Consider the following 12160-nt stretch of genomic DNA (forward strand, 5'->3'; position numbering starts at 1 on the left):
CTCCATTGTCAGTCCTCAAACACTTGATCTTCTTTTTAGATTCAAGTTCTATCCGCGCTTTGAATGTTTTAAAGACTGCGAGCACATATGCCTTCCTTCTTATTGGATGCACCCAACAACTCCTAGAGAAGTCATCTATAAATGATACAAAGTATCTTGCTCCTCCCAAGGATACAACTAGTGCTTGCCAAACATCAGAGTGAATCAGGTCTAAGATGCATTTGCTCTTAGTTGTTGATGTGCCAAACTTCAACCTATGTTGTTTGCTTGTAACACAATGCTCACAAAAGGGTAAAGTAACCTTTGTAAGCCTAGGGAAAGTAACTTCTGATCAGAGAGAAACTTTCAAACCTTTTCTCTGACATGTGGCCTAGTTTTTGATGCCACATCATCGTCTTCTCTTCTGCCGGACTGGCTGATGCAATTGATGCTTCTGGCCCATGATGTGTTTCTCCCATTAATACAAACATATTTGCAGCTGTCTTTCTTGCCTTTAAAACCACCAGCGCGCCTTTGAAAATTTTCATGATTCCATTGTCTGTTCGGATCTTACAGCCAAGACTATCAAATTGTCCTACGGACAAAAGATTCTTCTTTATGTCTTTCACATGTCGCACTCCTAAAATAGTACGAATTAAGCCATCATACATCTTCAATTTGATGGTGCCAATGCCATCAATCTCTAAAACATGATTATCACCCATGAACACTGTGCCTCCAGAAATGGGTTCATATGTATGGAACCAATCCCGATTAGGATTCATATGCCATGTTGCTCCTGAATCCATTAGCCAAACCTCAGTGAGCTCTTCTCTATCTGTAGAGATTGTTGCTGCTTCACTATATAAAACCTCTCCATCTTCTGAGGTGCTTGCAACACATCCTTGAGGTTTTGATGACTCTGCAATATTCTCTATACCCTTTTTAAACCAACAGTCCTTTTTGAAGTGCCCTTTTCTACCACAGTTGTAGCATTTCACCGTCTTCTTACTTCTTGATTTGGACCTCCCCTGCCTTTGACTCTCACTGGAGCCACGTTCCGTTGATCTTCCTCTTGATACCAACAATGCCTCAGCTTGGTTTGAACTGTTTCTGTCTCCTTTGTTTTTGCGCCTATTTTCTTCTTCCAAGATAGCAGCTGCAACATCATCGAAGACTAAATAGTCTGAGAGGATATTATTGGTCAAGTTGATAATGAGCTGATCATACGAATCAGGAAGACTTTGAAGTAGAAGCTCTGCACGTTCATGTTCCTCTATTTGTTGACCCAACGTAGTGAGTTGTGAAAATAGAGTTCTTATTGTGTTGATGTGGTCAGTCACCGACGTGGTTTCTGCCATTCAAAGGGTATAAAGTCTCTGCTTTAAGAAAATCTTATTATGCAAAGACTTGGACTCATATAGCTTGGTTAGAGTCTCCCATATCTCCTTAGCTATTTTCTTCTCCGCCACACTTGATAATACTTCATCAACTAATGCTAAATGTATATTAGCAATAGCATTGCCATCCATCTCATTCCATTTTGCATCATCAGTGATCTCCGTGGGTCGATCCCCAATTGCTGCCAAGCAATTGTCTTTCCTTAAGATAGCCTTAATTCTCATTTTCTATAGTGAGAAAATTGTTCCCTTTGAACCTCTCAATCTCGTACTTTGCTGCCATTTTATTCACCGTGATCTATTCAGATATCACCATTTCACAGATCTGTAACGTATATAGAAATAGTATCGTGTGAAAAATACTTCACTAAGTAAGTTCCCAGGAAAGATTGGAGGGGTCACAAACGATCCCGCTTAAAACCCAATCTCCTTAGACAGAACTTCCTAAACTGTATTTAATCACCGCACTGACTTTCTATATACGCCAACAGTAACGTAAGTGAACAGTACCGTATGGATGAATAGTTATGTGTAGGTGAATAGTGCTGTAGACGTGAATAGTAACCGTATACACGAATAACTTTTGCGTGTTAACAACACCAACCAAGAAGGCTCTGATACCACTGTTAGGATACTGGCATGCAAACCCGACAAGACAAAAGGCTAAAATGATAGGATAAATGAGAAATGAGACAAGAATTTACGTGGTTCACCCAATTAGGCTACGTCCACGGGCAAGTATAAAAGGATTTTACTAGTAATGTGGGAATTACAACCTCTCTCAGATAATAAGAGAACAACTAAAATCTCTCTATTACTAGGAGAAAACACCTCACTTACTCTCTCACAAATACCTCACAACTTAGTGGGATTACACTCTCTTCACTCTACTCTTCTTCTCTATTCCTTGGTGTGTGTATAATGCTTGGATGCATTGCCTATTTATAGGCAAGCATCCATGCAAGAGCAAGTGGCCAACTATCTTCACAAAAATGGATCTATAATAAGAATAAACACTAACACCATTAGCCTCTCATTTTTTTGAGTTCAAGTATTGCAAAATGGGACTTGATACTTTATCCTCTTTCAACATGGAACATGCATATAAATTTAGTTTAATCAGGTACTGACAAAGGTATCATTTGTGTGGCTCTTAAGATCAAAATTAGTTATGCCATATTTTACAAATGAACTGTCTAGCAAGCAAACTTCTTCTTATCAATAACACCAATCAACTAGCACATGTTCAATACAAATGGAGAATCAAATTCACAAGTTCATATGGCTAGAGATTATATGAAAGGTTACTTTCTACGTACAAGAACGGGGCATAAAATAACATTCAGGTATCAAATGAGCTCAGCAACACAGAAAATCTGATTTTCCCATCCTACATTCATGTGCAAGTACTGCTGCAAATGAGCCAGGCCATTAGAGTCGCTCAAAGCTCAGCTCACTAAGGGCTCGGCTCGAACTCATTTGTTAAGATATAATGAGCTTATGCAAGCCTATTTTCAAAGCTTGCTATATGACAGAGTTGAGCTTATGCAAGCCTATTTTCGAGCCCTATCATGTCTTATTAAAAAAAAAAAATCCTTGTAATTTTCAACTGGACATGTAACTCATTACAGTGTGACCAACTGGGCAGGTAACCTATTACAATGTGACAATCTGGGCCGGTAACCCATTACAATGTATCATCCTGAAAAATCCTTGTATTTTTTCACTGGGCAGGTAACCCATTACAATGTACCATCCTGAAAAATCCTTGTATTTTTCCACTGGGCAGGTAATCCATTACAATGTGACCATCTGGGCTGGTAACCCATTACAATGTACCATCATGAAAAATCCTCGTATTTTTCCACTGGGCAGGTAACCCATTACAATGTGACCAACTAGGCAGGTAACCCATTACAATGTGACCATCTGGGTCGGTAACCCATTACAATATACCATCCTGAAAAATCCTCGTATTTTTCTACTGGGCAGGTAACCCATTACAATGTGACCATCTAGGCTGGCAACCCATTACAATGTATCATCCTGAAAAATCCTCGTATTTTTCCAATGGGCAGGTAACCCATTACAATAAACCATCCTATACTGGGCAGGTAACCCATTATAATGTGACCAACTGGGTCGGTAACCCATTACAATATACCATCCTGAAAAATCCTCGTATTTTTCCACTAGACAGGTAATCCATTACAATGTGACCAACTGGGCAGGTAACCTATTACAATGTGACCATCCTGAAAAAATCCTCGTATTTTTTCAATCATCTGGCAGGTCGTCTGGAACAATTAGTCCACTCGCGAAACCCTTTTCATGTTTTATCCTTTATCGGGCAGATCGCCTGGAACAATTAGACAACTCGCGAAATTCTTCGCATTTCTTTTATCATCACGTAGGATGCCCAAAACAATTACACAAAAAAATAAAAAAATAAAAAGAGAAAAAAAAAAAAAAGGGAAAAGAGGAAGAGTTTTCACAATTATTCTTCTTTACAAAACTTACTATACAAAGTCAAAAGAAAATAAATTTTCTAATGCATTTGCACTGTAAGCATTGTAAAGAGGGGGCAACTGTTGTAACCCAATTTTGTCCCATTGGCTTTTAATTTAATTTTTACAGGGTTTAAAATGTAAAATTAAAAGATCAGAGACTTATTTCGATGAAAAGTGTGATTTGTCAACTTGCGTGAAAATTAAGGACTATAATGTGCTTTTGTCATTCTATTTTTATCTTTGAGATAATCCTTACTTTCAAGATAATCCTTACCTTCGAAATAATGATTATCTTATCTTCAAGATAATCCTTACCTTCAAGATAATGATAGTTGTCTGCTTTCAAATTCGATTCTAATTCGAACTTTAAAAAAGAGAATGAGTTTGATTGAGACTTTACTTCCTGCAAGCGAAGAGACTCTTGCACTATAAATATTGATCCCAATCTATGCAAAAGAGGAGGAGGAAATTAGAGAGAGAAACCCTAAAAAAAAGAGAAAAACCCTAAAAGAAGAGAAAACCCCAAAAGAAGGCTATTACCCGAAACCCTACGAAAAAAGACATTTACAAAAAAAAGAGGGGGCACGGCAGAATCCTAGACTAGCCGCTGCTGCCCCCCCCCCACGGCTTTTTTCTCTGTTCTTCCCTGGTCTGAGACCAGCCATACCTTCCCCCTCCTCGGCCTTTTCCTTTTTCATCCTCCCCGCTCTCACTCTCCCCATTAACCATCATCCTCAGCCCCTCCATGCATTGTGAGCATGCATCAGCAACCAGCAAGGCGCGCCTCTTCCAGCCAGCAGCAGAAGAGCTCCAACTACAGCACCAACACCAGGACCCTCTATCTTCACTACTGGCCCAGAAGCTGCTGCAGCCTTAGTAGCATTGAAGTTCATTTCATTAAAAACCACTCCAGTCTGCAAGAACTCACCAAGACCACCAAACCTGTGGGACCCGACATGAGGACTTGAACTCCAACGAAGGTGGTGGTGGTGAGGCTCGGATGGAAGATTGAGGTCGAGAGAGAGACCAGAAGTGGAAGGTGGTGATGGGAAGTTAGTCTTCGCCTTAGCTCCACGAAGAGAACGAGATGCACCATCATAAGCGAGAGCAGCTTCTTTAGGTGTATCAAATGTGTCTAGCCATACCCGTGTTTTCTTCCATGGGTCACGTATTTCTGCAGCATAGCGACCTTATGGTCTCTTTCGAACTCCCCTATAGTGTCCTTCCCTTGAAGAAGCCATGAAAGGAAGGGAGCAGAAAGGGATGATTAAAATGAAAAGAAAACTAAAAGAGTGAGAAGGAAAATGGATGAGCGCAGTAGAGACAAGGAGAGCACGGGAAGAAGACCAGGGGAAGAATGAAGAGAAAACAGAGGAGAAGAAAACGTTTCAGCTGGCCAGCCCTCCATCACCGTCATCTTCATCTTCAAATGCAGCAACAGGTAAGCTTCGGTTTGCATTTTAATTACCATGTTTCTGTAGCAGGCGTGCGTGAGCAGTTCATGCACACCTGCAGGTAAAAAAAAAATGAAGGTAAAAAGGAAAACGGGTTACCAGCTTATGCTAGTAACCGGGTTTCGGCTTGTTGGTTCCAGCCCAGCCCGCATATGATAGGGCAAGACCCAATCTAAAAAAAATAAAAAAAAAACAGAAAAGTAAAAAAGTAAAAAATAAAAAAAATATGTTATGTATGAATAAAGACAATATAAAATTTATTGGTTTATTCACTGACGTCAGAGTCATGAATAAAAATACCAGTTTAAATTTATATTATTCTTTCATTGTATTTTATTTTATTTAACTAGAAAAATAAAAAGATTGTGCATGCGTAAAAATAAATTTATTTTATTTGTTTATTCAATGACGCCAGAGTCAGGAATATAAAAATATGGATTTAAATTTATTTTGTTTTATAACTATATAATATTTACCAACGCCAGAGTTGGAAATATTCATAGTTGAATATTCATTGGCGCCAGAGTCAGGAATATTATAAGCAAATTATCGTAGCATAAACTAATAAACATTTAACAATTTAAGATGAAACTAGCAATGCAGCCTGCCTCAGGCAGGACGTTTAAGAGGTGATAATATCTTTCCTTTTACGTAACCAGTTTCGAACCATAGAATCTCTGTTGACCAATTAGGGTTTCTAGTGACCATAATACTAGGTGGCAACTCCTTAAATAAGACATTTTCCTCTCCATCAAAGAATAGGATGCCATATATCTATTCCTTTTCTAAATATTATAATTTTGAAGGCTGCTGTGACGTCGGGTGCGACAAGCCTTATTAAAATTAGATGAGCTAAGCTCAAACACATCAAAGCTCAGCTCAGCTTGGCTTATTTGCAGCCCTAGGTGCAAGATACTCTGGCATAATGAGATAGCAAACATTATAAGTAATCTGTTTATTGTTTCACTGCTAAGGTTGTCACGGTCATGACAAATAAAACAAACTAGTACAGTACTTCATTCAACTACCTTTTTATTCCATAGATTCAAGATAATTTTTTCCAAAATGAGGATGACGTCGTCATCTTTCAATTCCCATAGGCTTATTCAAAGAAGACACAGAGTGTGGGATATCTGTCATCAGAATAACATCATAACCCCCTTCTCCATGACCGGTCTCACTAGCCCTTTCCCATGCCCGGCTCCCTGAAAGCTTCCTTGATCGTCTTGAGGAAGTCTCCTGACCAATGATGCTGCCATCTTGGCTACTACATCCATCCATGAAATCCTCCTCAGAAAAACTCAGGCTCATCCCTGTTGTCACTTCAAATGTATCGCTCCTCACAATAGATAAAACTGTGGGGAGTTCCTCCCATTCCCCAGCATAAAAGTGCACTGATGGTGCCAGCATTTGTCTTGAGGATATGAGCTTCGGGATGCAGGAAGTTTCCAAGCCTTTTGGTTTTCCCTGATTTTCCCTCTCATTTTGTCCCATCACCTGAAGAATCATTTGATGAATCCCTTCTCATAATATTTTACAGGTGCATGGAATGTTGTCACAGATGGATCCTGCGCTTGTCACATACTGTGACAAGATTGCTGCTCAAGGGGGTCCTGTACAAATACCAGATGATTTAGGGGGATCTATTTTCCCTTCAACCCCAGTTGTGCAGCTTGGAACAGTTACTAGAACAAGTGCGAGGCTACGCAATGTCCAGCCTGATGTTAATCTGGATCAAAGCTACGAGGCCTTGAAAAGGCAGAAGAAAAATGCTGATGCTACTCAAGCTGGTATGTTGATTGGTAATGTCCTTGTGATATTGCTGTTTGTTTTTCCCAGCTATCTGAATGATGTCTTGAAACATGTCAAGTTGCAAGACACATTTTACATGTTGAATTTTGGTGCGGATACTGATGTAATAGATCAGTAGCAAGTAAAACTAATCTCAGCCACCGACTTCTTGTATATAATAGAGATGACCTGTTTGTAGTTCATGTTTTCAAATTTCCTTTCCTTGTTAGAAAAACCTCTCGTAAATATTGACAACTAAATCCTGAAGCCAGAAATCTGAATTTTTCTATTCAATATATGAATTTGATCTCGCAGCCCATATTCCAAACTAGCATTCTTTCAGCTTGTGCCCTTTATCTGAAGTTTTTAGCTCCTAATTGTCCTAGATTTGTTATATTTAATGTTATTCTTTGACTGAACTCTTTAATTTGCCATATGATCGCTCTTCGGACACAACTCTCTGATCATTTTATACTTTTCATGAAAAACAGCTTCAACAGCAGAAGATAAATCACGGCATCAGGATTCAGTACAGGAAAAGCCGCCGCAGGAAGCCGGGGCAGATGATATGAATCCAGACAGACCCGAGTCCTCTTCAGCCGATGACAGTCGACATGAAACTTCAGGAGGAGAAGCTTCTGGTCATACCGAAGGGAGTGGATCCCAAGATGTTACAATGTCAGAAGCCGAAGTATCAAGCCACGTGGATCATATCAAGCGGCTTTTCGTGGAGCGCACTGAAAATTATGGCATTCCACTGCTTGAAAGGCTCTACACTCGTATAATGAAGGGAATCTTCGAAACCAAGGACAAAGGGATCGAAGATGATGGCCCCAGATACTCAATTTTGAGGTTTTTGGTGAAATTTGCCGAGAACACTGCAAACTTCTGAACTCAATACCTTTTCCCCTTAAAACAGAGGATAAAAGAAAAATGAAAAATGAACCCAAAAAAAAGAAATCTTGCAGGTAGCTGATGTAAAGTCGGGATTTTCTTGTCAATGCAAAAAAATTAGAGTGAAAGCAGTCTCTCTCTCTCTCTCTATATACCCCTCTCTCTCTCTATACCCCTCTCTCTCTCTCTCTCTCTCTCCCAGAGTACAGTTTCCATAAGCTTATTTGACCTCACAAGCTGTCAAGCTCCATGGTATTATTATGGCTGGTGGCATATCCAATGTAGCATTCTTTTACAGGGAGGACTAAGTGGGATCTTTTCTGAAGCTGACATATCAAGAATAGGGTTTGAATTTCAGCAAAAGCATCGCTGGTACAAATTAGTCTCTTTCTGATTGACAATATTCTTGAGTATTTTTTCATAGTTTCCAAGATGTTTGTTTAATATCTTCAACTTCAAACTACTCAGAGAGAGACAGGAGAAGAAAGGGTATTAGAGCTATTATTTTATTTAATTTAAAAACAAGTATTTTTTCGGAGATTCAAAATTATGATATTAAGTCTTAAAATTATTTATTTTATTTTCAACATTTAAAACTGAATCTATATAAAAAAATTAAAAATAAACATGCTGGTAAAATAGGAGACAAGTTAAAAAATAGAAAATGCAGCGACTCAAGAAACAAGAAGAAAAACAGATGGGAAGGCGCCAAGCCCTCAATTGATACTTATGTGGGCCTTTCTAAAACAGAAGCCCTGATTGGATCATTTCTTGTCGTATTTCCCTCCAAGTCTTCTAAACTCCTCAAGGTGTTGTCTCATTTCATTACTAGGTTTAATATCCGGGGCCGGGCAAGCCTCGTTGTTAAATTCTTTTTCTTTCTTTTTTAGTTTTAATTTGCCTACCATTGAATTATTTTTTAAGAAACGTCAAGAGTAAGGGTATTATTAACGTATTTTTAGTAAACAAAATTAATTATAAACTGAATATATATGTATATATATTATAGCATACTTTTTTAAAACATTGATATAGTCTTCCTGTGGAATCTGGTGGTCTCGGCATCTCGTATGAATTAGTGTTATTGGATAAAACAACTGGTTGCCTTCCTGATTCCCCGCGGCTGACTTGCAGAAGATATCTGAAAGTGTGTAACAATTGTTGTGATTTTTATTTAGAAATGTATTAAAATAATAGATTTTTTATTTTTTAAAATTAATTTTGATACTAGAATGTAAAAAAGATTTAAGAACATGAAAAAATTATTTAAAACAAATAAAAAAATTTCTGCTCCCATTTAAAATATAATGCCAAACAGGGTTGTAGTTGCCTCACCATTCAAATTTGGTATAGCATCTCAGGCTGAAGTTGTGCTTGGGCCTGCCAAAGAACTTTTAATGTGGGCTTGCTCCTCTAAAGCTAATAATTCCTCTACATCTTGGCCCACATTTTGCCTTTAGGCCCCTCCGGCCTTTTCATTTGGGCCTGTGGTCCAGCTCCAGTATTTTTTGGTTTGATACTCTGACCCTTCTTAGGGCTTCAAAGTCAATTCCTTTATTTTGGCTGTCCATCCTCATAATCATTTATGGTTCGAAGATTCTTGGCACAAACAATCCTTTCATCCTATTGGCTTCTATTTTGCTTATCCGCCCTTTGTTTGTTCTCCCACTTCTGCTATCAAGATCATGCACTCCCAATTCTTTGATTTGGATCTCTCTCCATTTGCATATCTTCAAGTAGTTGTGGAAGAAAACTTATCCTGTGTAAGCTCTATTTCTCTTGTAACTTGGTCTCCATATTTCAGCTTGGTGGTGGATATCTTTTCGGGTTGCCCGTGGGCTTTGTTGCCGATTCTATTGGCGCTGCTGGGGCAGCATTTCTTCTAGGAAGAACAGTAAGTTATTAGACTCTTGCAATGGTATATACTTACTAGTTCCAGCAGCATAATATGCATAGAAGGAGAAAAGGCGCATCTTTTGTTACTTGTGCTTAATCACTCACCTGAGCTTGCGTTTGTTGTTTACTATTAAAGGCTTGGGAAAAAAAGGAAACATGCATTTTTTTTTATGTATTTTCATTTCCTTTTGGTTTTCTCTAACTAGCTAGAGGATTTGTAGTTTCTATGTTTGATACTGCAAGTGAGTGTTTAGTTTATGTCTTATTCTGGTGCCTTCAGATTGGTAGATCTTTCGTTGTCTCCAAGTTGAAGGATTACCCAAAGTTTAGTTCAGTTGCAATTGCTATTCAGAAGTCTGGCTTCAAGGTTTGTGTGCTTCATATTTGATCCTCAAAACTTCAGTGGTTTTGTTGCTACATATATTTGCAAGTTCCTTGTTATTCCTCTCTTGTCCATTATTTCTAACATGGCTTACTCTTCTCTGAAATCTCTGAAGTTTCTTATTTTGTTGTGCAGATTGTTCTGCTGCTTCGACTTGTTCCTTTACTGCCTTTCAAAATGCTGAATTACCTGCTGTCCATCACTCCTGTTCCAATAAGAGAATACATGCTGGCTTCCTGGATAGGAATGATGGTATGTTCACTCATCCAATTGTACATGGTGAATTAATTTTAATGCTGTATCGAGATACAAAAGCCTTATGAAATGCCAAATATGTATTTAAAAGAGATTTATTTTCATGTGGATCAATTGAAGGATAGCATTGGTGCTTGATGGGCCTGTTTAATCATGTTGTTGATGTGATGTGGTCTCCACTTTGATTGCCCCTATCTGATATAAACATTAAAACATGTTCTGACATGATTTTTACTGGCATGTTGTGCACTGATTAAAATTTTTTAGTGTGAGGATTACTGACCAAAGGGAGGGAGTCCTCACCCCATAGAAGAACAACTAACTTGTTATTATTATGGGTGGTACTTGATGATTTGTGTAATCAGTTGTTATGCTTAGTGCTTTCATTAAGCTTAAGCAATGTTAAGTTTGTGGATCAAACATTTCAATTGCTGGCTAGTTTGTCTTTGTGTATATCCAGAAAACAAAGAGAGAAATTAAATTGGTGTTTAAAAAATTTGAAATTCTAGGTTTTCTTTTGTTTTCAATTCTTTTCCAAAATAGTTATGACCTTCTAATTATGTTAGCTCATGAGATATTCATGGAAGAACATAATTGAGAAGGTAGTGCTGGTTTGAATCACTTCACCGTATCTACAATGGTATTTCTTACAGCCAATAACCCTTGCTTTAGTGTACATTGGAACGACACTCAAGGATCTTTCTGATGTGACTCATGGGTGGAGTGAGTTTTCAACTACTCGTTGGGTAAGGAGTCCTAAGGACCCTATCCTTTTCTTACATGCTCGAGTTCGGTTTTGAGTCATTTTCTGATATATAGGTCTCCATTGTTTATTTCTCTCCCTGTTTTTAACCACCCAGTTCATCTGTAGTCTGATATATTTGTGACTCTTTTACTGTGGATGTAGGTTCTTATTGTATTGGGCCTTGTTGTATCTGGTAAGTTGCAAAGAAGTTAGAATATTGTGAAGTGTAAACAGTGAAAGGAAGCACAAATACTGGACAAAGACGACAACCAGCTTGTATGTAACAAGAAACATGTCCTGTAACAACCAGTTGAGTGGGATGATCATAGGGCGATGTAATTTCAAATGCAGACAACATACCAGACCTTGCTAGGAAACCCCCCTCCTCTCTCTCACGTGCGAGTGCACAGAGACATACAGTCTACTCTCCCTTTCAAATGCAGATTGTTGTTCAAAAGATGAGAGATTCAAGAGTGCCATGGGTATTGCATGCGGGAAAGGCATAGGAGAACCAATTCCAAGCACACCAACTTTTTTTAACAATCTGCATTTGGCTTTAATAACTAGACGAACTGAAATATGCTCCATGACATCAACGTTATCCTTTGAAAGAGACAACAGTAAGCCTATTTTGACAGCTGGGAAAAGTCCTACTTGTTGTGAAAAGATGTGGACGCCTTCCACGTGCAGTCATGCGGGTTGCATATACTAATAATTCTTTTTATTTTTACATTTATCTAATTTATACAAATACACAAGTGTTCCTAACCATACACAATATTAACAAAAAAAAAAAAAAAAAACATAACAAAAGAACCAAAAAACCCTTCAATCATTACTATAGATTTTTTTTA

At 38.3% G+C, this 12160-nt stretch overlaps 3 protein-coding genes across 3 annotated transcripts; 2 read left to right on the forward strand and 1 right to left on the reverse strand.

Moving 5' to 3' along the window:
• Nucleotides 1–4623: 4623 nt before the first annotated feature.
• Nucleotides 4624–5306, reverse strand: LOC118040687 (uncharacterized). The gene is made up of 2 exons (XM_073405522.1): nt 5237–5306; nt 4624–5063 (listed from the first exon to the last, which is right to left on the reverse strand). Exons 1-2 carry the CDS (start codon nt 5304–5306, stop codon nt 4624–4626), a joined length of 510 nt encoding a protein of 169 aa, XP_073261623.1.
• A 1553-nt stretch (nt 5307–6859) lies between these two features.
• Nucleotides 6860–8124, forward strand: LOC118040691 (ATPase family AAA domain-containing protein At1g05910). Its single transcript, XM_073405587.1, has 2 exons — nt 6860–7133; nt 7626–8124. The coding sequence occupies exons 1-2, from the start codon at nt 6893–6895 to the stop codon at nt 8024–8026; spliced, it is 642 nt and encodes a 213-aa protein (XP_073261688.1). The 5' UTR covers nt 6860–6892; the 3' UTR covers nt 8027–8124.
• Nucleotides 8125–9733: 1609 nt separating this feature from the next.
• On the forward strand, nt 9734–11806 carry LOC118040686 (uncharacterized; the record flags this gene model as incomplete). Its single annotated transcript, XM_035047689.2, has 5 exons — nt 9734–9922; nt 10205–10291; nt 10442–10558; nt 11215–11307; nt 11469–11806. Coding segments are annotated over 5 exons (537 nt in total), but the record flags the coding sequence as incomplete, so codon positions are not given.
• Between the last annotated feature and the right edge of the window lie 354 nt (nt 11807–12160).

This window comes from Populus alba, chromosome 17, assembly GCF_005239225.2.
Source record: "Populus alba chromosome 17, ASM523922v2, whole genome shotgun sequence".
NCBI classification, from domain to species: Eukaryota; Viridiplantae; Streptophyta; class Magnoliopsida; order Malpighiales; family Salicaceae; genus Populus; species Populus alba.

Bases quoted from the DNA above. Each gene is read 5' to 3' on its own strand.
- LOC118040687 (XM_073405522.1), bottom strand. From the start codon at position 5,306: ATGACGGTGATGGAGGGCTGGCCAGCTGAAACGTTTTCTTCTCCTCTG. The intron at 5,064-5,236 runs GTCTTCTTCCCG...GCTATGCTGCAG, and splicing joins TTCTCTTCATTCTTCCCCTG to AAATACGTGACCCATGGAAG.
- LOC118040691 (XM_073405587.1), top strand. From the start codon at position 6,893: ATGTTGTCACAGATGGATCCTGCGCTTGTCACATACTGTGACAAGATT. The intron at 7,134-7,625 runs GTATGTTGATTG...CATGAAAAACAG, and splicing joins TGCTGATGCTACTCAAGCTG to CTTCAACAGCAGAAGATAAA.